This window comes from Colius striatus, chromosome Z, assembly GCF_028858725.1.
Source record: "Colius striatus isolate bColStr4 chromosome Z, bColStr4.1.hap1, whole genome shotgun sequence".
Lineage (NCBI taxonomy): Eukaryota > Metazoa > Chordata > Aves > Coliiformes > Coliidae > Colius > Colius striatus.
This window is the reverse complement of record NC_084790.1, coordinates 71,169,636-71,195,836: the sequence shown is the minus strand read 5'-3', so window position 1 is coordinate 71,195,836 and position 26,201 is coordinate 71,169,636. Positions and strand designations below refer to the sequence as shown.

At 37.9% G+C, this 26,201-nt stretch overlaps 1 protein-coding gene across 4 annotated transcripts; it reads right to left on the bottom strand.

Annotated features, from left to right (window-relative positions):
- Positions 1 to 13: 13 nt before the first annotated feature.
- SECISBP2 (SECIS binding protein 2) lies at positions 14 to 26,201 on the bottom strand. Of its 4 annotated transcripts, none has more exons than XM_062019086.1 (18): positions 26,095 to 26,201; positions 24,814 to 24,959; positions 22,681 to 22,870; positions 20,642 to 20,771; positions 20,001 to 20,224; positions 18,919 to 19,006; positions 16,647 to 16,792; positions 15,937 to 16,095; positions 13,009 to 13,110; positions 11,533 to 11,652; positions 10,222 to 10,354; positions 7,938 to 8,107; positions 6,242 to 6,380; positions 5,659 to 5,788; positions 3,682 to 3,902; positions 2,824 to 2,978; positions 2,203 to 2,404; positions 14 to 1,461 (listed from the first exon to the last, which is right to left on the bottom strand). In XM_062019086.1, exons 1-18 carry the CDS (start codon positions 26,134 to 26,136, stop codon positions 1,352 to 1,354), a joined length of 2,607 nt encoding a protein of 868 aa, XP_061875070.1. In that variant the 5' UTR covers positions 26,137 to 26,201; the 3' UTR covers positions 14 to 1,351. The 4 variants fall into 4 exon arrangements, with proteins under 4 accessions (XP_061875070.1, XP_061875071.1, XP_061875072.1 ...); XM_062019087.1 differs by having other exon boundaries at positions 15,937 to 16,092; XM_062019088.1 differs by having other exon boundaries at positions 20,642 to 20,768.

The following is a 26,201-nucleotide window of genomic DNA, read 5'->3' as shown; positions in this document are numbered from 1 at the left end:
ACATTCTACAAAATTGTTTGAATGTCAAAGTTATTTAAAGTTTGCATGTTATTTCACAAGGCAGCTACTTTGCAAAGTATTGCACTACAAATGATCCCCATGGTGAAGCACTTACAGACACACTGCAGAGATGCTGGCAGCAGCACATGGCTTCTCTATCCCCTTTCAGAACAGCTGACTGAAGTTACATGTGCCTGCTCCAGGGACATTCTTTAGGCTCAGTGTCTTAGGTCTGCCACTTGTAAATAACAATATTTTTATATGAGATTCTCCCTGAGGTGCTCCACCATCATTTTGTCTTTAAAATTTTATTTCTTACACAATATACATTTTATGTCCTAAGACATACATTTGATATAAGGTAGAAATTTTCCATATCTTTGATACAAATGGCGAGTGATCAAACACTCCTACACATATATATATGAATGTGTGTGTGTGTGTATATATATATAAAATCTACTGACACAATCCCAAACTGAAGGAATGAGGAGTCTGTCAACCTGAAGAAGGTACAGATAAGGACAGCAGGCTGGCACACTTGCTGTCATTCAATATCCTCTAACTTCAAAGCAGGATTTGCAATAAACTAGTCTCAGTAGTAGCAGAAATATCATCGTTGTATGCTTCATCAACTTTATAAAATTTCTAACCTCACAGCATTTTCACTTCTAGAATTTCAGACTTTTGTAATCCATACTCCCTCCTTTATGCCTGCTGTATGATCCCAGAGGGACAAAATATCCCACTGAGGACCCAACTGGGAACTTTGTCATTGTGCCCTTCCTCATTTGATTTCAATCAAGCTGCCTGCCCCCACCCAAATCTAATTTCTTGTTATCTATCTCCAAGAAAGTAACATTAATGCCACACTGCCCACCTGAGCAGGTTTATTTAGAAGAAAAAAAAACCCAAACTCACAATTAAAAAAAAAAGCTGAAATTCTTTAGACAAGAGGTTAAGAGGTAATTCCCCTCAGGCCCCAATCTTGTGGCTCATGGACTCTCTTCTGAAATAAAACCACCTATCATGTTCTTTTGGTGTATTGCATCACTAACAGATCAATGCTAGTCCATAAACACTGAAGTATGCCAAGCCATTTCAAGTGCTAAGGGCTAAGACAATTTGCTGTTGTCATCTGCTGCGGTAATCAGCCAAATACACAGACTCAAAAAGCATCAGCCAGTGCCTCACCTGCTCTACTGTGCATTTTGCTTAAAGGGAATCAGAGCTGTTTACTTAGCTGACTTTAGATATTTCTTAAATTATTTTATCTTGCTACCCTCTTCCTAGAGCTCTAAAAAAAAAAAAACAAGGAATAGTTAACAGCCCAAAAGAATTGGATCTGGATTTACTGATGCTCTTCTGAATTTGCTATCACCATGTCAGCAGCTGCACTCTTTTCCAGTTCCAGTGCATACGGGTTATACTCTTCTTCAAGCTTTCTCTTCCAGATTTTAACTAGGGAAGATTAGAATAAAATAAAAGAAAAACAAACAACAAGCAAGTTAATGTGTAATACCTGAGAAAGAACTTAAAAGTAACATTGGTTCTTTATTTCCTTCTCAAAGCAAGTGCCAAGTAAGCTGGCACATCAAGTGATGCATGAAAGAATACTTGGGCAGTGGTGGGATCCATGGAGATCCATGTGTCCAGCCCTCTACTCAAACTAGGCTTGACTTGACTCTAAAGCTGGATCCAACTTTACAGAAATCTTGCAAAGAAGTTTTAAGTTGCCTAGTGCCTGTGATAACTGTTGTCTGGTGACTGTATGAGCAGAGCTGGAAGAAAGTGTTGTTCTACAAGTGGAAGGCCTTTACAAAACACCAACACTTTTGGACAGTAAGATGCATCAAAAACAGGGTTCAAGACAAAACTGAAGTCCAACATGTTTACAGAGTATGCATTTCTAGGAAAAAAAAACCAGAGGACTTTTAACAAATAAAAATGATAAGAGGCCCTCTTAAACCACCTTGGACAAAGCAACAAATACCACCTGCAGTAAGTGGATTTCAGAGAGGGTTTTTCCTAAGACTTTTGCAACGTTATCTCAGATTCTAGGAGCAGAGGGGAATCACAGCAGCATTTCCTCCTTACTAACCAACCACTGAAGTGTCACGTGTCATTTGTTTCACTGAAAATGGTAGAATGAAGAACACTCTGAATGAAAACTGAACCAAAACCAAGTTGGTAAATACTCACTGTAATTTGGTACATCCTCATCAGAGTCCTTAGAACAGGTTTTGCCACTTTCTGATAAGCTGTTCTTTTCACATTCTATGTTTAAGATGCTGGGCTGGGTTTCTCTCAGCCTTCCTTCAGCTTCTTCCTCTAAAGCTGCTATCATATCTTTGTAAGCCTTCCTGGCCTCTGTTGTCAGCTGGACCATTCTGTGAAAATGGTCCTATGGACATATAAAATATTAGGAAATCTTTAATCATACAGTAAATTTTAACACCTCAATGAAAATCTATAGAGTATATTCCTAATTCAGAACAAACACATTCATGTACAAAAGCAGAGTGACTAAGTATGTATGAAGACTTAAAAAAGAAACCATTTCTAAAAACACCAATTCTCTTGAAAAAAAAAACAATTTGGAAGGGAATTAGGTGGAGAGGATGTCTGGAGGAGATGGCCAAACTACTTTTTTGAACAGTGCTGAGTGTCTGTACTTCTCAATTAAATTTTTCCTAAAAGCCACAGACCTGGGATGAAGAGTTTAAGTGTGCAAAATCAAACCAAACAAATAAACCCTTAAAGTCCAAGCATTTTTTGTAGGGCTACAACAAAACCATGGACCTACGTTGTGTTTCAGCTTACCTGAGCCCCATCATAGCTGAAAATCCCCACCACGCTCACGGGCACTGCTTTGTTGACGCAGTGGCCCAGGGCCTTGCGGTTAAGGGCAAAAACAAATGGGATATTCTGTTCACAGGCACAGTCAATGATGTTGTGCAGAGTCTCATCCAACCCACCTGCAAGAAGACAGTAGAAGGATTACACTATTCAAGCTGAATATAGCTAAAGGACAGGACTGTAAAAGGTGGCAAAAAATACCCCAAGAATATGGGTGCATTTTGCAATTACAAGAGTTTCCAGGAAAAAATACACGGATCTTAAGAATAGCACTAGATCCCCGTTTTTGAAGGAGAATTTGACCTCTTTTCTCTCATTCGTAATTAGCAGTATCCTCAGACTGCTACTATTTTGTATTTTATGTGTAGTATAGTCTAATCCAGTACTAAAAAAAGGACACAGTTGCTAAGAAATTATATAAAACTTAAAAGAAAGCAATGACAATAATTAGAACAAATTTTAAACAATCACTGACAACTTACTCTCAACCTGTGACCTAAGAGGGACTGACAGAGCAGGGCATGTTGCAGTGGCATAGCTGGCACCAGTAACCTTTGTCTCTTCTGAACTGTGCCAATGCACTCTTTGTGCAGCTGCACTGCTGATCAGTAACTGAACAGAGCCCCAGACAGTCTTGACTCAGCTCACACTTCAGTCACGCAGCAGTGAATAATTTGAAGAAAGAAGATGTATCTATATGGCTGGATTTCAAAGGCTACTCAAATAAGTTCCTCTAATGTTAATGCTGTTCCAAGCATACCGAGTCTGGTTCTGTACATTTCTTGTCTTAAAAAAAACACATTTCTTTTTTAACTTACTTACCCTTTGACTGAATCTTTTCGCAGTTGGGAGAGATGATAACACACTTCAGCTTCCTCAGTTTCAGATGTTTCAAAACTTCTCTAAGACCCATAACAAGCCTGCGTTTTATCTTGGCCTTTACTGGGTCCTTCTGATACAAGCGATCTTGGAAACGAACCAGTTCTTTTAAGAGATCCGTCACACAACTGTCAACTTCTTTGCTAAGCACCTGGCTGCAATAACTGGAAGGAAGATTTGATTAAATGTTAAAAACCTTAAGATTACCAACGTGCAACACACACATGTAGTATGTAAAACATAACCAGCTTATCTTCTATTCTATGTCTTCTTTTCCTACTTTCACTCCAAACACATTTATCATATACATACATTTATTATACACATGAAAACAAAAATTTACTTAAGCTTTTTTTCAGTGGTCAGAAAAACTTTCTCTAAAAGTCTTGTAACTTGTAGTGTCTTTCTCCCCTATCAAACTGTACTAAAGACACATACACCCATGTACAACAAACCTACACCTGTATTTTATATTGAGTTTATAGGTACATGTGTTTTTCTATGGAAACATTTTTCTGAGGGCACTTTTTTGATCTATGGAAATCCAATCACAGCAACCAAAGTAGAAAATTCCAGTTTATCTCTATAAATGTAAGGGTACTTCTAACGAAGATGGAAATTTGCATCAAATTCCTCCTCCCCAGGTTGTATATTTTGTCTGCCATCCTAATTTGCTTATCAGACTACAGCCTTATGGTGATCATCAGTAAAGGATAAAACCAGATGCACTTCATCCTTCTAATATTCCCTAGGAAAGACCAGGGTTACAAATTATTTTTTTTATCCACCTTTTATACAGGAATCATTCGGTAAAGAAGTGTCTTAAAGAGCAAAGCTAAAGTTAACTGCACAGTCCACAGAAAGATGCCAAGCAGTAAATTCACGTCAGATTATGTGAAAAGATCACCAGATCTGTCCTGATCTTCGAGATACCATTATCACAATATTCTACTTAAGTTGTGGGAGTTTTTATTTACTACTTCCAGTTGATTTTGCTAAGTCTCAAAGACAAGTCTGCTGAAACATTCAAAATCTAATCTAAAGGCACAAAATATTCTAAGCTTTGCTGAATGCTCTGCATCCTGTAACATGTGGGTCTCAGTTGCCCTCTACATATTACATCAAAACTGAGCTTTCAGTAAAACAGTGTTGTACAGGCACAAATTACTTAATTTTTAATGCAATTAAGGGAAGACAAAGGATGACAGAACCAATATTAACTGTTACTATAACAAGAATTGCAAAGAGGCCAGTGGTGCCGTTATAGGAGGAAAACTAGAAGTTAAAACCCTGCTTACCGAAAGTAACTGTTTTAAACTGTCATGACTGGATCAATGACCTCTTCACATACAGTAATGACTACTTCTTCTTTTGTAAGAAAACATGCATGTGCATCTGTTTAAACAAAGCTAAAAGTGTTTGCACATCGTAACCCATAAATCTTCCCTTTATTTCTCTGCTTAGCCCCAACGTGAAGATGCCACCTGGCTAGTCAGACTTTTCACATTTTTGCAATTTGGTCTGGCAGCAGAAAACCAAAGTAACCACTAAAAATAACTAAAGTGTTCTACCCTTTTTCTTAAATATTCAGCTGGTATTCCATTTATTTAAAATAATGCATTTATACTTGAACAGCAGCTCCTTTTCCTCCCTGAGTCTCTAACGAATTTCTGATATTGTTTTCCCCAGAAGGAACATGCACTTTGAAGTGTGAATTATGACCAGGTACAGACTGTTTCTCTGGAGACCACTTCTTTGTTTGTGTGTCAGCTTATGAAAAACTGAAAAAAACCCACCCATTTACAACCTTTAGTCTAAACTCCAATTGCTGGTGCACAGAACTGCAACTGAAGTATCTTGTTAGAAAAATGACATCAGTGGTACTGTGCAAAACCAGGTATCAATACGATCAATACTTACTCTCTAAAATTCCTGCTGTGGATTTTTGGAAGATTGGAGTTTATCTGCTTGGAAATAATAGAACCTTCTGTAGATTCCACGGTCCCTGTGTTCTCCAGAACCCCTTCAGCAACTTGTGTTACAGGAAGAGCTATCATGTAAATAAAGATATTGCAACAAAAAGATGAGATCAAAAAGCACTGTGAAGAGAGCAACTTTTCAGGTATCTCTTAAGAGTCATTATTATGACAGTCTGTGGTAGCAGGGAAGCAAGTACATACATTTTTTTTATCTCTCAGTTTTTATTATTGTACTTCTTTTTAAACAGATTGTCAGAGAGATGGAGGGACTTTCACTACAGCATGTACGAAAATCCAACAGGCATGAAAGTGTGGAATAGCAAGCAGAATCTAAATGATTCAACTAAATTGACTATCAGCTTTCACACACTTCAAGCTCTGGATAAGCTTAAGTTGAATCTTAGACAATTCCCAAGTTAGTGTTTTCATTTAGCAGATTTGATACACATTTCTGAAAGTACTAAGGGTGCTCACTCTCGGATCTCCATCTACATACTGCATTACAGCCCTTTCCTGGAAGGTACCTGCGTGACTATCCTGTAGAACTGTTTTATCTTCAGTAGCATTTTCTGCAGACTGACAAATATTATCTTCATTTTTTGGTACTGCTAACTGCTCTAATAGGTGTTGCTGTTTTCGTTGTTCTCTTTCTTTCAAAATAATCTAAAAAAAAAAAAAAAATTAAATATGTAAACACCAATTCAATCCAATGTCACATACATAACAAAGAAGCTTCTCTCAGCAAGTGTTTACACAGAGCAGTCATGAAGAAGTCTGGGACTATCCTTCAAGGTTACAGCATTTGTTGGTTTTTTTTTATTATTATTATTTGCACAGAAAAAGAAGGAAAGACATTCCCCAAATCTAAACAAAAAATTACTTTCTACTTCATTACCAGAGTCTGGGTGAAGAACACAATCACTAGAGATCAACCACAAGGGCAGAACTAAAGTAAAAGTGATGAATTACTTCAAGGAAGACAAGCTGGTGAAAAAAGTCTTCCTCTTTACCTTTCTTCTTCAGACTGTCAACTTGTAGCAATTCAGCCACACACTTAGGGGTGTGTGTATAGATATATATATATCTATATACATGCACACTTACTCTTCCTTTTTATTTCCCTGTTAAAAGTCTTGAATCAGTCTAATAGATAGCTGTCCTTCAATTTGCTGATTGAACAAAAAAAGAAGAAATTACCACAGACAGCTAAGCTGTCTGGTGTACTGAAGGAAGGAAAGCAGGATACATTGCTGACAGCAATCATCACTGTCCTGAATCTCATCTTCTCTGTCTGCTGTCATGGCTGCTATGAACAAGTTACTGCATGTGTGACCATCTCATCTACCCACAATTTGTATTTAATTACACCACAGAATCTAACTGCAAAAGTAAACTTCTCCACTTGAATTTGTGAAAGATGAAGAAAAAAAAAAGCTGTCTACTACCATACTCATAACACAGCTGTTACAGAGGCACAGCAATATCTACTTGGAAAACAAATGGCATGAAGATAAACCAGCCAGAAGACATGGTAATTAGTATCACCTCTGCCTTGCCCTCCATCCCCCGGGAGCTTGTTATATCTTGTTTACATTGTACAGTTCTCACATTCAATTAGGCAGCACAGAATGACCACTAAACTACCTCCACTAGCTCCATAAGAATTGTTCTCGGACAAAAAGTGACTCAGTGACAGAAGAGTACCACAAAGTCCTCTCTGTAGAAGACAGAACCCTTTGTACAGAAGTAACATGAACGAGCAAAGAGAAAACACACAAGAGAAAGCATCAGGTGGACCTAACACCAGTTGCTGCAGAATCATCTCAAGTTCTGGCCCAGAAAAAGCACAGAAATGTTAAATACTACAGGGTTTTTTTTGATCCATTCTCCCTAGCCCTACAAATAATCACACCTTGCCCAAACCAATTCAGATTTCTCTACATGCCCCACTGTTACCAATGATGTGTGGACGCTTTCTGGTGGCATCAAGCAATTTAAGTGAGAAAATATGTTTAGGGGAAGTTGTATATGCTATTTAGCAAGACTCACCTGTTCTTCCATGACCCCCCTTCCCTTTTCTAAGGCAAGAGCTGAAACTGAAATTAGACAATGGATGCTGGGATGGAGATCCCCACACTAAATAGCTTAACAGACTTCAGTATTAACAGGGTAATACTGAAGTTAGATTAGCTGTACTATTTAAGGTAAAAATATGAGCACCTTTTTAAGAGGGGTTGGTCTCTTTGCTTTAGGGACTTCTCTCTGTTTCCCTTTCTTTACCAAAGGAGCGCTGGAATCCAAAGGGTTATGTGGCATCTTTCCTTGGTTTAACCGGTGACTTTTTGTGGCTGCAGCAGGTTCTTTAGAAAGCAATGGTATGGCACCACCAACTGAGACAAAAAGAAAAGTCTGCATCAAATAACTGTAATAAATACCAAAACAAGAATCCAATGTAAGATTAATGACCACATGAGGATCAGTATATGCGTATTAAACATGTTGTGTTGCTGTTAAGAATATTTAAAGGCAATCTAGTGTCATTAAACAATGTTATTAATAAAGATACTTCTCACAGAAGAGTGATATGTCCGCTACTCTTATTATACAACTAGAACGACAAGCTCTCTCTGAACTCTCAAATTTGGTAAAATACTGCACTCCAAGCTACCTTCAACACACCATGATAGCTTGGTAGACCTTCACGAACCTCCATGTTTCATGGTAACCGCATTTCCCCCTCCACAGATTCTGTATTGTTTTAAGACAAATACCAAGTTATTCTATTACATATGTTAGATTAATTGCTGTAAAGAATCTAGAGCACTTACTCCTACCATTTGTTACACCTTAATTAAGTTGGATGCAGTTCATTTGCAGATGGATAATGACAAACAGTAATGCTATAGCTAAGTGTCTTTTGCTTACCTAACACAGTACTCAAGGGATGCCTGCTAACCTGCATTTTTCAGAGGGTCTGGAGCACAAAAGCTTTAAATGACTGTGGCCAAGCCTCTGAGCCTGGACTTTCCAAACCAGGACCTCACACTAAAGAAACTGTGTATGCTTTTCAACTCCCTATCAGTAGAAATTGCTGTATCCTGTGAGAGAACTTTGTTAAACCTCAGTCATCTGCAAGATAAACCAAGTCACATTAGCAAGTCAATGAAGAGGATGAAGTAAGTATAAACAGAATGAGCTTGACACCTTTGTGCTTCAGGCAACCCCTCTCCCTGAAAAACAACAAAAACTCCAAAGTTTCACTTTAGTCATCTGCATTTACTACTTCCAAAGTATTTATATGCTGATCCTCCCAACTTCACATGCAGTACTATCAGCATAAAGAGTTAATGTTAAAATTGCTGCACTACATGTTAACTTTTCTGCAAATTCAGAATCCTGACAAAAAGAGTGCAGTATGTTAGCACAGGTGGCTACAAGAATTAAAGCAATACCTAAGTATACATCCTGCAGACACATGGTATTTCCTTCACTCTGTGCATCACCATTTCAAGTTCAGAATTCTTATGTTCCTGAACTTGATGGTTCTAACAGTTTGCATCATTCTGCACGATTGATGCACTTCCAAAATGTAATTTCAGTTCAAATAAGTATTGTTTTACCATGCTGTTCCACCCACATTATTTACCAAATGAAGGAGCAAGCATAATAAAATAAACTTTGTCTGCAGCCACACTCCTTGCACTTCTTGCTCGCTATGCTTTTCTTCTCGTTACACAGGAGAGCAAAATGCCACTTTGGGGTGAATGGGGGCACCAAGCAAGAGACTGTTGTGGTGCTGCTGTGCTAGCTGGGCCAAACCAGGACACCAGGATATGAAAACCTACATCAATTTCTCTTCTGAAGCAGACAGAGAAACAGAAGATTTGGTATTAGAAAGCAGATGTTGTGACCCATATTTTTGTGCTCCACCATCTACTCAGTAATCCATGCAGTGCACAATTTCATAAAAACAAAGCTGGTTATTAGCACTTCTAGAGCATTGAGTTTGACTGACTCAAAAGAGATGAGTTACAGAAAAGTAATTTTAAAAAGCATCATTAAATTCTAGCAAACATCATTCTTTCTTTTGCAAACTATACAGCTACTGTATATTTACAGCATATATTGTATATTACTGCTTATCCCTTTCCTGTAGGTTCAGATCACCACTAAGAGATGTGAGAGAAAGCACAAACTTCCACAAACATTAGTAGTTTTGTGAAAATTAAATGTCAATCACCTCTCATATTTATATAAAATACTATTTTACAGATAGTTGTACTGAGGATTTTTGTTTCTCCAAGTCTTCCTCCAAATAACTCAGATTACCATGCTTCTTTTTGATGTATTTATTTGAAGAACCTTCATTTTCTCTTGCATCTTGTGAACTGTGCTCCTGCATGCATCTCCAGAGATTACAGATCAGAAATCAGGCCACATTTAAACTCTGAATACTTAAAACCAACTCAAGTTGAAAGAAAGGAAATTTCATCCTAATCGATACCTGAAAACACCACAGGTTTAGAAGACTGTTTTGACTTCTCTGTTTGCTGCTTCTGCTCCAAGACTGCCAGCATGCCACCCAAATCCAACTGTACAGGAACTTGGCTTTTCTTACCACTGCTCCTGGATGTTTCCTGAACAAGTTCAGCAACAATGAGTAACATTCTCCATTTCAGAATGTAAAGATTAGTTTGCACGGTGTGTAATACACTCTTAACATCTTCATCCATTGTATTTTCCTTTTTAACTTGATTCAGTGAAAGTATTTTCATCTTTAAACACACATCAACTTTTATGTGAAAAATAAAAAAGCAGAATTTCTTCTGAATAGCTACTGGAATAAAGCATAAAAGAACAAAGTCTTCGATCTCCTATAAAAGAAGATGCTTTATATCAGGCTCCTGCTCTGGTCAGACTGCTACCTATCTTTGAAAAAGAAAAAGGGTTTACTCAAATTAAAAGTTTTGTTAAAAAGCACAGAAAAACTATTGTGAATCTTCTGGGGTTTGTGACTGCAATATATCATTACTTTCAATGCCTTATTAAAAGGAGAGGTCATCATCTTTAAGCACCATCTCCTCATAAGCAGTAATATTTCTGTCTGCTTTGAAGAGAAGGAAAAAGCAGGGTTCCTTACTTGGCACCACATTTAATGACTCAAAATATAAAAAGACTACAAATGAATAGTTTAGCAAAGACTATGAAAAGGCAAACTATGGCAGCAGAACATGCTAAGGAAATTACTCAGGTTTTTTACTTTTAGAAGTTATATTCTAGAGGATCAATTCATTATAGCTTATGTTGCAACAGAGTTAAAGAATGTGACCTCCTCCTTCTAAGCCTGAGATCAGAGCTGTGCCAGAACCTACCCACCAACATGGAACTATCTGTTGACCTCTCTGTTGCTCCTTCTCCTCCTTGTCCTAAGCTAAGTGGATCTCCTTGCTTCCTTGTCTTAATCTGTCAGATCACTTTCAATAGGTTTCCAGCTCCTTAAGACAATTAGTATGGACTGGATTTATGCCAGGATCAAATAAGACAGGTGAAAAAAACTTCCTGGTATCTGAAACTCACAAACATTAATGAAGAGCTCCTATTTTTTCCCCTAAAACACCATACCATGAATGAGGGGCTAGCAATTATTACTACGTAGTGCTTCTAATCCAAAGGATCTTGTAACTGATCTCAAAGTACAAATGACAAAGTATAAATACAATCGCAGACAAGCTTGGACTTAGTGTTGTATTTAAATATAGTAATTTCCCTTCTCATTTTGAGTTGTAAACATTAGTTCATGATTCTATGAGTCTACCTGAATTTTCTTTCTTTCTGTTCCAGAAGATGAAGCTTGCTTCCCTGACAGTCCATCCACCTTGGGTCCTCCATCGAGTGTGGGAGAATGACTACCCCAAGGCTCTCCAGGGAGATAGATCTTTGAAATTTAGAGACAAAAGGTGACAAGACAGAAGAGTACATTTTTAAATACACATGGAAAAGCATAAAGAGAAGATGACAGTAAACTCAAATGGAACATATACAGTGGGACTGAATGCACCCCCATCAAGTTTGTGAATGACACCATTCTGAATAGTATAGCTGATAGGGAACACTTCTATGATAAAAGGTAGAAAGCCGGTGTAGTTTAGCCTGCAGAAGAGAAGGGTGTGAGGAGACCTTAACGTGTGATCATTTATTGGCTGCTATATTATTTAATCTGACTTAAGATTTCATTTTTTTTTTTTCATATTTGGAAGAAAAAGAACCAGTAAGGCAGCTTCATCTTCAAATATCCGTTACAGAGAAGTACAAGTGGCTTAATGTTTGCATGTCTCTACAACTTATGTAAACTTTGAGGGGTTTTATCCCATCTACAGCTACAAAACTAAAAGGTTTCTCTCATTTCAGATACAAGTCTGTATAGCACTGCCTTTGTAGCAAATAAGTTTTGAGCAACTAATATGCCTTTTGCTGCTCATTCCTCCCTGCCCACGCAATATCCAGCCTCAAATGAATCAAACAACGGCTTTGGGGTTTTGTGTTTTGCTGATTTGCTTTTTTTAAAACCACAAATATTCACGGTGAAACAAAAGCAGGGACAAAAGTTTCTAGCAGTGAAACTACTTTCAAAGAATCAGAAAGCTGGAATTTCACCTTTGTTATTCAAGTTATTTGTTTTGCAAGGGCAATCATATTTCCAGTCCTTGTGATTTATGTTTGAGATTCATTCCCATATTGAATGAATTTCTTAGCTAACCCTTGGTATTTATTTCACTCATGTAGTAAAAAAAGCTTGGATTTATAATTGATGTTCGACTTAAATTCTTACCCTTGACAGCTGGAAAACAAAGTGTCACACTGTTCAAATGCCTTTGAAATTTGATTACATGAACAGATAGCAAAGGCAGAAATTTAAAGTATTTGTTTTACTTTTAAGAAATGCAACATTAAACAAGAACACTATCTGCAGGAAAATGAACTACATAAACACAATTTACCTTAACTAACTTCTGAGTGTCCACAACAGAGCTGTTTCTGTTGGATTCAGTAGCCTAGAGTTTAGGCACCAATTCAGAGATTGAAAAAGTACCTCCTTTGGAATTACATGAATCTATTGAATACAACAAGCAGTTCTTCACTGCACAGAGCACCTAAGGGGATTGCCATGGGCAGAGTCCCACATCGTATGCCCCTACATTTAGTCAGGATTTCACCTTCAGTCTCATGTAAAACTTGCAGTCTTTTCCTGTTTATTTTCTGACCATTCACATGATGTCATAAGATTACTTACCTCAGATTGCTTTCTGACAGCAGGAGTAAACGATGACTTCTGAGACCCTAGTCTGTTTCTCCTATCAGAAGCAGCTGTCAGATCAGGAAACTCCTCTGCATCCTAAGCAAATAGATCAGAAAGAGATTTCCTAAGAACTATCAAGTTCATTTTCTCAAAATAATTTTCCTACATTCACACAATTTTCTCCCTGCTTATCAACAACTCATCGTAATTGGTTTCACTGTACAGAAATTCAGAGATCAAGTGCAGTTCCACCAACTATAATCAGCCCTACAATGGTCAAGACATCTACACAACAGCTAATTCAGGGCTTCCAGAGCTGACAAGATAAATGCTTTCAACAGCAACTTGTTATTGCTATCAGCTGATACAAATAATTAGAGGTAAATGGCCTCTAAAGTAGTGGTTTTCAGATCATTTAACAGCCTTGCAAACAACTTCCTTCTTCTTCCAGCATGGTCTCCAGCTGTGCAATTCTGCCTTAAACATGTGAACGGTGAAGAACAAAAAGAGCAGGCAAAAGGGTAATAACTCTTGACTACAGTATGGAAATATCAACAGATAAATCACTCAAGTGATGATGTAGGCTTGCATAATAGAATAAATTTTATTAGCAGAGGATACATGATCTAGACTCCATATTAACTAAGTGTAGACAGGCTGGAGCTTGCTCTACACTGGTCACTTTATACCCACTACCTCAAACGTAATGAATGATCCTGATCTACTGGCTTGCTTTCATTCCATTGCTTCTCCTTCCCCATTCTGAGATATGCCTATACTGAACACACCAACACCTCTTCTGCAGCCCAAAAGACTCTTTTAAACAGCCCAGGGTAGAAAGCTCTAGCATAAAGACTGATCCATCTCATCCAACAAGCTTTTGGTAAAGAAGCTTGGAAGAATGCCAAAAGATGACTGCAAAAAATCACAAAAACTGTTTTAGTTCACAAAAAGAGTTTTCCAGCTTAGGCATGTCTTGAACCAGAGGTAGTACCTTTGCACTTAAATAGCCCTCATTAAAATATATTTTTATTTCAGTCTGTACAATCACTCCTCGAATTTAAACAAATTTCTGATATTTGCAATATCCTGGAACTACATGAGAGATTAAAACCTAGCACTCAGTGTGATGTTATACCCCTTATATTTGCTTTTAACTTATCACCCACAAGAATCAGAGGGTATCAAGCAGAATTAGGAGAAAGATTAAATATTTTATATTTCCTTGTTACTTCTGATTCCCACTTAGCCTTCTGTTTTACAAACTGAGAAGTCCTAGTTTACTCAGCCTTGCCTCCCACGGAAACTGTGTCATACCTTTGATGACTTTTGAAGTCTTTTGTCTAGCTTTTTTAGTTTCAACTATGTCTATCTTTTTAAGAGTAAACACAAGAAAATGAAACCCACACTATATTTAGATTGGACAAGTGTTGGATTTGTGTCTTCTAATAATCCATTTTCTATTTTCCTAATAATTCCCTATACTGTTTGCATGTTTGACCACTACTACCACCACTGATCTGATTATTAGCAGCTGCTTCAATTTTTCTCCCCTCAGGGAAAATAGCTAACTCGGGACTTATCACTGGGTACAGAAAGATAGGATTACTTTTCCCCAAATGCATCCATTTATGTTCATCAACAGAGTCTATAAATGAGTGACCTTTATAAAACTAGTAAGCAATCCAATTCACCAAGCTGCTGCCTATAGCAGAACCTTCTACAGTCTCCTGGATGCCCAGAAGTGCTCTGTGTATGATCCTTCCATGGTCTTCTATTTCAAGACCATCATAGAAGCATCTCCTCCATTTTTCAAGCTGAAGAGCACACAAGCATCCCCAACAAACCAGGAGGGTCTGAAGGCCACAATGGATGCTACATTCACATCACGGATTTCAATGTACGCATGTGTCCTGTTCCATGTCATTTTTCTCCATTTTTCATGTTCAGTAGTCCCATTATCTTCCTATTGTTTTCCACAATTCCTGGAATTCTCTTTCTGTTTAGATGGTAAGTCATTCATGGGTTGGACAATGTATGGTGGCATACAGTAAAAACGGGCATGTTCTCATGAGAGAAAGAGCCTGCAGATTTTTTATTCTATTCCTAACTCTCTAATCTCTAAAGAAGTCTGTAAAAAGTCCCTTCTTGTACCATTCCAGGACAACGAACCACACAATGGAAAGAATACACAGCCATAGTTCTGCTCCATATTCTGTCTTAAAGTGTACACAACAGAAGCCAGCCAGGAAGGCTTCTTTATGCAGTCATTTCGCAGACAGATCAAACATCCAAATCAACATGTGTACATAATGCTGCACAGTACTGGGCTTTCAATGGAGCACTATTAAACCACAGACCACACAACAAACCTCTAAGCCTTCACAATACTGACACACACAAGTATCAAAATACTAATATGCCCATTACAGCTACATGAATTTGAAAAAAAACCTGCAATTCGCAACCAGGAGTGTAAGCACTTATACAGAAATTGCTTCCACATGTGAGATGGGTAGAACTGTAATACTGGTACCATACTCTTTAAAATTGGTACCCAAGTATATTCCCCGTCCCATGTGTACTTCCCTTTCTGCAATAGTTACTGTAGAATATATTTTTTTAGGAAATTTTACTTTTATTGCTATCTGATAACATTCAAGACTCTCAGACGCATCATTTCAAACTAGCTCCTAAGTTTCTTCTGCACTCCTCTATTCTCATTGCATACACAGTAAGTCCAAAGGCATAACTGTTTCATACTCGTAACTTTTGATAAATACCTCAACTGAAATGGACCTGAACCATTACCTTCTACAAACTGGACCTGAACTTCAATTTGCACAAAGTTGCATTAGCATCTGGTCCTCCAATATGCTCATAACACCTAAAAGAACACAAAAAAAACCTTCTTCATTATACCTCAATCCTTGGTGGTTCCTGTAGTGTAGTAGGTTCATCCTGAGGTTTCTCTGTATCACTGTGTGACTTTGTTTTTTTCTTCTTTTTCTTCTTTTTCTTCTTCTTTTCTGACCCTTCTTCAGGCTCAGTTTCACTAACATAATTTTTTGTTTCTGACTGCTGAAAAAAAAACCATGTAGAGTGACCACCAGAAATTTACTTTTTTCAGTACTATCTATTAACATAAGTGCAAGTGCCAATACTTATACAACTAAAGAGAACCTTGATCTATCTGGGCTAGGAAATTAAATAGATTAAGAAAACTCAAGATCTCTTAGAAATTCAGAACTACTGCAAAAATTCATCATCTGAACCGCATTGCATGGTTAGAAGAATGTATTGAGGCTACTAAAATTTCAGTAGAAAATATCCATCCAAATAAGGTAAGAATCCCACGTGCCACTGAGTGTAAGGAATTTGAAAAAAAATCGTGTCTAAAAGATGTAAGTTCATGTTGCTGGAGTAGCACTGTCTTTTTGATGTCTTGTTATTCCTTTTCGCTACAAGAGAAGAAAAATCCTAATAAGGACAAGGTAACTTTGTATTACTTCCTAAAAGCTACACAAGAAGTCGATACTGTATAGAGCCCAGGAAAAAAATGGCAATGCCTTGAAGAGACAGTCACACAGTGACAGAAATATGTTTCAAGTAGAGTTGAGAATTCTAAGTACCTTTTCTTCTCTATCCTGCTTCTCCTTGCCTCTGGAAAGACCTTCAAATGCTGGTAATGACTCAATTTTCTTTGGGGGCTGTGAAAGTACCATGGCCCAAGACACATGTGTCTGAGCAGAGCCATCCACTGGTATTTCAGGAAATGCTGAAGAGAAAAAAAGTGACATACAAAGACGTCCCAAAAGTGTTTCTTGAACATTCAAAGTGATCGACAATGAATTAATCGAGGACTAGCAAATACAGAACAGTTCATATTCCTTCTGAGAACGGACTGAAATGCGACACACATTTCATTTCTTCAGAAAGTTTTCTAGAATTTTAACTACTCCATATATTGTCTGGCACTAAATACATACATTTAGCCCAACTAATTTAGAACCGGAAATCTATACTGCATCATACCAACCATATACAAATAATTCTGTGTTCATTTTCTAAGCTATTTCTCTTTAAAATAACGAACTTCTGCTATATTTATATACAAAATCCCTCTGACATCTACCCCACTAAGTCATATAGCTTTCATGTACAAGGCCACATCAGTATCTTCTTTCTAAAAACTTTCCAGTTTTAAAGACATACCTACCAGCTGCAAGATTTTCTAAAGTCCCTCAGTGTGTAAGAATTCCACCCACTACCACTAGGAGGTATCAGTGTTTTGAAAGAACTCACAATTTTCTAAACATTCCCAACATGCAGTGAATACGAAACAAAATTTATTTTTTTAAGAAGGGGCAAAACTTTCATTGAACAATTAAAGTGGCATAAGGGGTAAGATTTTGGTAGTGGTGGAAGGCTGCATCTGTGAGAAGATGGACACAGACACTTCAAAAATCAACCCACTGCCAGACAGACACAGCTGAATCCCTCGGTAGTGCTGGTGGTGCCTATGTAATAACATATTTAAGAAAGGGTAAAAAAACCACTGCAGGAGCTGTGAAGGAGAGGCAAGAAGAAATGTGAGAGAAACAACTCTGCAGACACCAAACTTAGTGATGAAGAGGCGAAGGAGGTTTTTTCAGGCACTGGAACAGAGTCACCTCTGAAGGCTGCCATAGTGGAGCAAGCTGTCTCCCTGCAGAGGGGAGCTACTACGAGCTGACTGTAACCTCCATCCCCCTGTGCCACCTAGGGCAGGGAGGAGGAAGAGGAGTTGGACTGGAGGAAAAGTGGTTTTAGGTCTATTTTTGTTTCTCACCATTCTTTGTGCATACTTGAGCAATCTCCTTGTCCTTATCTTGACTCACATACTTTTTTTATCTTACTGTCTCCTCCTGTCCTGCTGAGAAGCAGAGTGCTGCTGGATGAGAGCCTGGTGACCAGCCAAAGTAAATCCACCACAAACTGCCACTTTTTTCTGGGGGAGTAGGAATTGAGGATAGTGCTTGACGGGGGAAAATATCACATGACTTTAACGTTTCTAGACTAATTTTATCTTTCAAGGGCCCTTGAGGCATTTCAGCACATTAACCTGTCCTTTCCGAATCCTTACTGAAGTCAGTGGAAATATAAGGATGAAACTGTCCAGACTGGTGTGTGTCTGTGTATACACAGAAATCCAGTGAAAGGCACTTAGACAATTCAATGTGTAATGCACGTTAAACGTCCACAATGGAGAAGACAGTGTCCTTCTAAACAGAACCTTTTTTCACATAATTCTGGATTTAAACATTTTACTTAAATTTAAACACTTACTTGAAACTAACTACATAGTAGTTTGTGGCAATTTAAGAAAGAAAACAAAACGAAGTTCTGTATACTCACAAACCAAACAAAGGGAGATATTTCAACACCTTACATAGCTCGCTGCAGCTATCTTTTTTTGTTTAAGATTTGACAGAAATAACATATGTTAGAGTAATTTGGAGGTACATACTATACTCTAGACTGCTAGCTATTTAAAACACATATACTTATCAAGATAAAAATCTGAAAATTACTCAACAAACTTCCAGTAACCAGTGCGCATTACTTTCCCTTCTCTTAAACAACATGGGAGGCAACTACAGCAACATCTGCCCTTAAGCATCAATGAAATAAAAGAGAAGGAAGATAATACCAACTTTTAATTTGCTAATGAAATCTGTAAGCAAGAAAGATCTATATGTGGTCATCTCTATTTGTTCGGTTCTTTTCTTCTATAATAAGCTTTCTATGAAATTTCTTTTAAATTTTATACATCAATAGGTCCTCAAAAAACTTTAGTTTTCTAAACCGATGAGATGCAAGCAGTTAAAATATAGGCAAGTAATTTGTGCCTGGAGCACTTACCTCTACCATCAACTGAAGAGGGAATTAAGCTGGCTACTGTTTCATCTGGAGTTTTTGATGAAGCTTTGCTTTTCACTGAAGTGTCTTCCTGTAAAATAGATTATCGTAAAAGTAGGATTAAAATCACAGACCTGAAAAGAACTCTCATAAACTAAAAAAATCTTTAATGTGTGCACAGATAAGCAGGTAGGGAATTTTCTAGCTTTTCTCTTGTTTTTCTTAATGAACCGTCATTATGATCCTATAGCATTACTAAACATAAGCAGATGTCTCTCCTCTGCTGCACAAGCAAAATGATGTCTTCTTACATTTTACAAACACATGTACACAATGATTCCAAGAATGAACAATTTTTAATGGTCCAAGTATATAAAAAACAAACTCAATCATCAATTTCAAACTAGCAATGAAAAGGAAACTAGAGTGACAGCAGAAAGATCTTTTCTCCATCACAGACAGTTTTTCACTCAGAGGCACCAAAAATATTGGATCTTTTGAAATTACTCATATCACTGTTCACATATACTGTGGAACATATCAGTACTGTATTTACTAACAAATGGGGAACTAAGGAAATCAAGAATAATAAAGTTAAATGCCTAAGTCTTGACAGTATTTTTTCCTCCTTCTGAAATTCACTTATTCTTTAGCACAAAAGAGTTAAGTATAAGAATTCAGATTTTTAAAAAAAAACCTATTGGGTAAGTGACTGCTTACCTATTATTTCCACGTGAGACAGATAACACAAAGCTGTTAAGAAACCTCTGGAACATAGTATGTATAGGCAAGCTAGAAGTCTAGATCATAGCAGTACCAATCTAAATTCTAACAGTACTTGGCTTTCTGCTATCTATTGACAGCACAGAGAGAGAGTGAAAACAGTGAGATAGGGTAAAAGAGGAAACAGCAAGCACTGACACCACCATCTACAAAAAGAACTGTAAAATCCCTCTCTCTGAAACTCTTTGCTTTGCAAGGTCCTTGAACAAAACTACCATATTGAATGCAAAAGCCTTGTGTTCAGAAATGCTTGACCTTTAGACAAGTTCTATGAGTTCTGCAAAATGAAAACATCAGCTAACCTCTGCATTTAACAAGGGAGACATCTGTGGTCGACTAAGGCACATAATGTTACTTTCTGAAGAATGTATTGGTCCACTTTTATGCTGTACATTCACCACCTCGCTGCTTCCAAAACTCTGTGGCTTCTGGAAATCCAGAATGGTAGCTTCCAATGAAGGTGCAGGAAGAGACTCTGTTTTTGGAAGCTGAGCTGACTTCTTGTTTGTAGTTTTATTGAACCTGTCTGAATAAAGCACGTAAAGTCTCAATAATTAAACTTGCTTGTGATTATTTGTAGGTATGCTTTATAGTATATAACTTGACATAACTATAAGAAATCATCACAAGAACTATTGCCTTGCATAGCTTGTATTTAAGAAAAACAACATAGCCATCATAACTAACGTGTACTAACACCAACTCCACAAGCAGCTGTAAATTCAGATGCTTACTTAGAAATTTTTTCATGTCTCTTTACATGAATTTATTCAATCAGCAAAGATACTTAAGTCACTGTGCCCTGTCAAAAAGTCACTCAGGAAAGAAATGCTATTCCTGAATTACTCTAGATTTAGCAGCATTGTCACAAACTGAAGGCTACAGTACAGTAAATCATTTTACATCTATTTGATGTATTTCTAACCAAACATTGCATTTGTACCTGGCTTCACAGAATCTCTGCTCCCTGTGGAGGTCTGGAATGAAGTCCTGTTCACAATTCTGACAGAAGAGTCATCTCCACCATGCTTTTTCTTGTCTAATTTTTTCTCACCCTCTTTTGATCTCCTCTGCTGCAAGTATTTGTGACACATTTAGTTGATTTTACTTGAATTTTTAAAGACACCAAGTTTGTCTTGAGTTACAGTTAACTACCTCTACCTCTGGAGTTTGATATCAAGTTAACACATTTTAAAGAGTTAGTATACCATAACCACAAATAACCAACAAAAACAGACACAGATTTGTTATTTATCTACCTTGCTAACTGTGCCATTTTTAGCACATATTATAGCCCAAGCAAAAGGAATTATTGCATGTGTTCCCAGACAACTGCTCTTTTAAGAACCCACTAATCAGAGCACTTCCTGTAGTTAAAAACTGTTTTATCTTCAACCAACCAATCTGATTTTCTAAAACCAAATTTCATCCAGAAAAGGCCTAAAATCTTAAAAGCATTCCCATGTTTTTACTAAACTATGTATTCTAGGTAAAACTAGGAACGATTAATGTCACAATACCTAAAACACTTGGAACAGACAGAAAGTAATTAGAAAAGATAAACTTCTGAAATCCCAGTAAAGGAACCACATTGATCCATATTGTGAAGTCCTAGAAAACCTGTGATTCTCACAAGACACATGGTTTGGCAGAGCTGGGCTCAGGAAACAGTAAGGCTGGCAAGCAATAAGCACTAGGCTTGCATCTACACAAAGTATACTGTATCACCTTAGACAAGCCTGATTGCAGGATACAGGACTATATTCAAAGCACAGCTGGTACCTTGAGTGGGAGGATAAGGAATTTCCTGACCTCCAAAGCTAAATTGTTAAAGCTTTAGGAAATGTGATAAAATGAATGCAAAGCTGCAAAGATCAATCATATCTCTTCAAGCTCAGAAAAAAAATATGATGAAAAGAATGTCAAAGAGTACACAGCTCAGCCCAAGCCTCTATAAAGATCACAAAACTCCCAGAACTAAGCTTCTTCTACCTGTGCTAATGCTGAACTGATTATCTTCCCAGACAGCTTCAGTGTTTAATTTTTCTTTCAGATAGAAAACCACTAATTTTGGGTCTCTAGCTTTTGTATCTCATGTCTAGTAAAGCATGCTTAGGACCTCATCTTACAATGTTCCCTACACAAGCTTGACTGCAGTGAAGTTACCATATCTCTGCCTAGGGAGTAAAGTCCAACAGAAGGATGTTACTAGAGAAAAGATTACTTGAACCTGTTGGAAACAACAGCTTTATAAATCCAAGAGACACAATGTCTGAACAGAAGAAAATGGGTTAATAACACACTCAAATATTTTTTCCTGGTTTTCATATTTTGAGTTTGTCTGTTTTGTTGTTTGAAAATACTATCCAAGTGTCAGTCAATTTATTCCCAAACAGGAACACACGCACAAAAAACGCAGTAATTTTGATTGAAAAAGAACTCTTCTAACATGTGTCTTTCTTCCCTTTCCACATCAACACAAATTCCTCCACTCCTGTGACTGTTTTCACCTGTAGCAGGTCTTGGAAGTCCTTCAACAACAGATGTGGCCTCATCACTTGTCAGTCACATAGCCACTAGGTCTCCCTTAAGTCAGGTTCATGAAAGCTGCCACTAGGCTCAAAAGAAGTCCCTCCTCCCTTCCCTCTCACCCAAGTAGTTAATAATGGAAAGTACAGTTCACAAATGAATGGCCCTTTTTTTTTTTATCCCTCTGATGCTATTTTCTGAGGAAAGAGAATGCAATTCCCTCATTCTCCAAAAGTACTGCTTGAAAAACTATTAATTTGCACTGTAGAATTCTATGAACTTTCTTGAAATCTGAAGTTGGGTACCTTACTAACATCTTTAAATGCTATTTATTATCACTACAAGAACAGAGAGTGACTATCCACTTTAAAATAATGAACCAAACATTTAGAAAGATAGACTTAAAATAACAATTTATTTTTAGTTTATTTAAAAAAACATGTATTTGCTCACCTTTGAAAGATTCTTACTTTCTTGCCTGATTGGATACATTTGCTCAGCAGCTTCATTGACTACTCCTGAATCATTATAGTGTGTTGAATTGTTAGAATGGTATTGTGAGCCAGCTACTGGATACACATTTGAAACACCAGGTGAGTAAGAGCAGCTGGAGTATTCACGGAAGGCAGGATCTCCCACAACACTAGGTGATGCACATTGAGAAAGAGAAGAAGTCATCCTGATGAAAATCTTCAGCATATAAACATATCATTAACTGAATAACTTATCAAGAAAGCTATATTTCAAAAGAAAACAACTCTGTGTTATAAGAATTAAATGCTTACTCATTGCTATAGACTGCTTTAAAAATATTTAATTTTGTTTTGGAAAAACATGCACTTCAGCAGATATTGTAAAACACAGATGTTATCTCTTTCCAAGTTTCAAAGCTAGTCTGCTTTGCAGTTACAGTCCTCATTTCTGTTTATCAAGATACTTATTTTCAGTAGTATTTTTCTAATGAAACAAACCAGACACACAGTATAACTACATGACATGCTTTACATACTTGACTGAAAAACCACAAATATTAAAGAGTTAAACCTATCCTAAAATGCCATAATAACAAAATAGGAGTACAGCACCTTATGGAGTGTAAGACATTTATGAAATACATGAAAGAATTATAAGATAATCATTAACTGATCTGCATTTAAACACCACTGTTTATGGAAACATGACACCTCTGGGGCATGCATTTTTCCTTCAATTATATGCTCCAATGTTCCTTCCAATTTCCTTCTACATTTCATACAGAAACTATATGCCAAGATCCACATTTGATTAGAGAAAGTAAACTTCTCAGTTTATGAAAATTGCATTTAGTTTTTCAAGCTGTTCACCATGAAGTAGTCAACCTCTGAATGTTGGGTAGATAACGAAGAACAGAGAAACTTCCCCATGAGTAGAAGAGACTTCAGATAACATGTTTCTTACTGCCTGTTGCAATTCTGATAGACTGCAGTCAAAACAAACCTTACACTCGTAGTTTACACACAGAGAAGATAAGTAATAAATAAGAGTAAAAAAAATAACAATAGTTCAGTCTCAACAAGGCAAAATATTCATCAGAATATTGCTGATGTCTGGGTTTTTTTAATGTTCGTTGATTTAATGCTAATGCTGTGTTTTTTGCTAATACGTCAGGTTTGTGCTGGTTTTGATAGGATAGTTTTCTTCCTAATAGATGGTATAGTGCTGTGTTTTGGATTCAGTATGAGACTGTTGTTGATAACAACAACTAGAACATCAGTGTGTTAAGTAGCATTTATCCTAAAGTGAAGGATTTTTTGTTTTCCCGTGCTGTGCCAATGAGGTGCACAAGAAGCTAAGAGGGAGCACGGCCTGGACAGGTGACTCGAACTCAAAGAGCTATTCCATATTGTTAGGATGCAACAATAATTTCACAGCAATTCTGGAAGCAACTAGCAACTGCGTAACATCACAAGATTTATAATTCTGGAAGAAATTAGCAATTTTGTAACATTGCAAGATTCTTAACTTCTCTTACATAGCCTTTTTTCTAGCTTACTCTGGGTTAACATTACTTTTTAAAGTCTATTACAATTTTTTTTTATATATTTTCAGGCCTTATGAGAAAAAAAACTGTCACAAACCTGTATTCTTACTAAAACTGCCTTTCTGTGGGTGCATGCGTTGTGGAAAGGTGATCCAGGAGGAAACCTATACTTTACTTAAATCCTTTACAGTATGGGAAACCTCGGAGGATCTTCCCCTCCCTTTTATATGACTGCATTTACCCCAGCCTTGTAATAAAACAATAATTCTTTCACTTGAGGGCTGGATTCACCTCCTCCTGTAGGACAAATGAGCCAAATCAATCCTTACAAGTCAATAAATCCTCCCTAATGCTCTGTAACAATGCAGGCCCTTGGGAGCAAGAGACAAGGTACCAGATATATGCTCTAAGAACATAAATACAAAAACCTAAATCATCACAACGCAAAAGCATCACTACAGTTAGAATATTAATGTATCAGAGCTTTGACTTCGTAAGAGTATTCAATGTTCAAAACCAGGAGGTTAAAATCCTCCATGAAATAAGATTCAGAAAAATATACATACTTATCCAAGGGTGGTTCCTGAACAAATGGGTAGTATGTAGTGAAGTACCTAGGAAAGACACATGCTTCTGAGGGTTCTGACCATGCCACAGTTACCGCCATATGTTTGGGAACAAATGGTTTGACCTCTGCTGACAACTTCATGCCCTGAGAAACAAAACGTTTTTTGGCTACATGCTTTTGGAGATTAACATTGTAAGTGAAAGACACATCCTTGTGAGCTTAACTGTCATGGTAAAGTGTTAGTTTGCCCTCTTCTAACAAAACATGCAAAACCATAAAGCTCACCAAAAGGAAATGAAGGAAGACAGAGAAACAAAACAAAGAAATTCTAAGAGAAATGTGACCATTCTGGAGAGTTACTCCCTTTAATACCCACATTTATCATTAAATACTCACAAAGGTCAGTTATGGAAAAGAGAGGCTTTCTTGACCCAGACGCAGTAAACACTAAGATAAATTCTTACTTTAGATTTGAACACTCTAAAATAAAACTCATAATGTGTATGAGCACTACTGTAAAATCACTCTGGAAATACGTAACAATAATGGCTTTGCATATGGCTCTATTTTAAGGAGATATTTCTGAAATGAACACTCAATGATATAAGCCTCTCTTCTGGCATAACAAAAACCTATGAAGTTTCCATTTGTTCTCAATAACCATCGGCTTAAACTGAGTATGTATACTTCATACCCTAAACATGTAGCCTTCCGCACGAAGCAGCTGTAATTACAGGCTGATCACTAACTTTCTAAAGACCCCTACGCCTGACCAGGAAACAGGTCTATGTGCAACGCAACGCCGTCCCTACCTGTTCGAACTTGTGCACCCATGTTTAAAGGGACTGGGATGTCCACCTGTCCTCAAAACACATTCTCCACTCTCACCCTCTGAATAAGACACGGGTTTCATACTTAAGGTCACAGGGTGTAACGTCTGCGGTTCGCCCCCGCACAAGGCCGTGGGAAATGACCCGCCACGCATCAGGCCGAGGCGCCCCTCCCAGCTCTCTCCAATGTGCCCTAAACCAGAAAGGCTGACTCGAGGCGCCCTGCGAGTCACTCGCGCCGCCCCGCCCCGGCGGAGGCCCGAAGGCCGGCGGAGCGCTCGGACCAGCGGGGCCGCACGCAGACGCCCCTGCGCGGGCAGACTCCGGACCCGGCCAGCTCGCCGCGGGCCTCTGGCGGCTCCCACAGCGGGCGGAGGAGACGGTTGGCCGAAGGCACCTTCGCACTGCTGTTACACAAGGGGGGATCAGGGGACCCGGAAGGGCCTTACCTGGCCGCCTCGGCCCGAGCCTGGCCGCCTCTCGGCCGACATGGCGTAGGAGGGCCGCGACCCTATCACCGCCGCCCTCTGCGCAGGCCGAAGCCCTCCAACCGCGC

Coding starts and splice junctions, on each gene's coding strand:
- SECISBP2 (XM_062019086.1), bottom strand. CDS start 26,136: ATGTCGGCCGAGAGGCGGCCAGGCTCGGGCCGAGGCGGCCAG. Junction 11,653..13,008: donor CTGTCAGAAAGCAATCTGAG/GTAAGTAATCTT, acceptor TAAATTTCAAAG/ATCTATCTCCCTGGAGAGCC. Junction 8,108..10,221: donor TAAACCTGTGGTGTTTTCAG/GTATCGATTAGG, acceptor TTTTTGTCTCAG/TTGGTGGTGCCATACCATTG.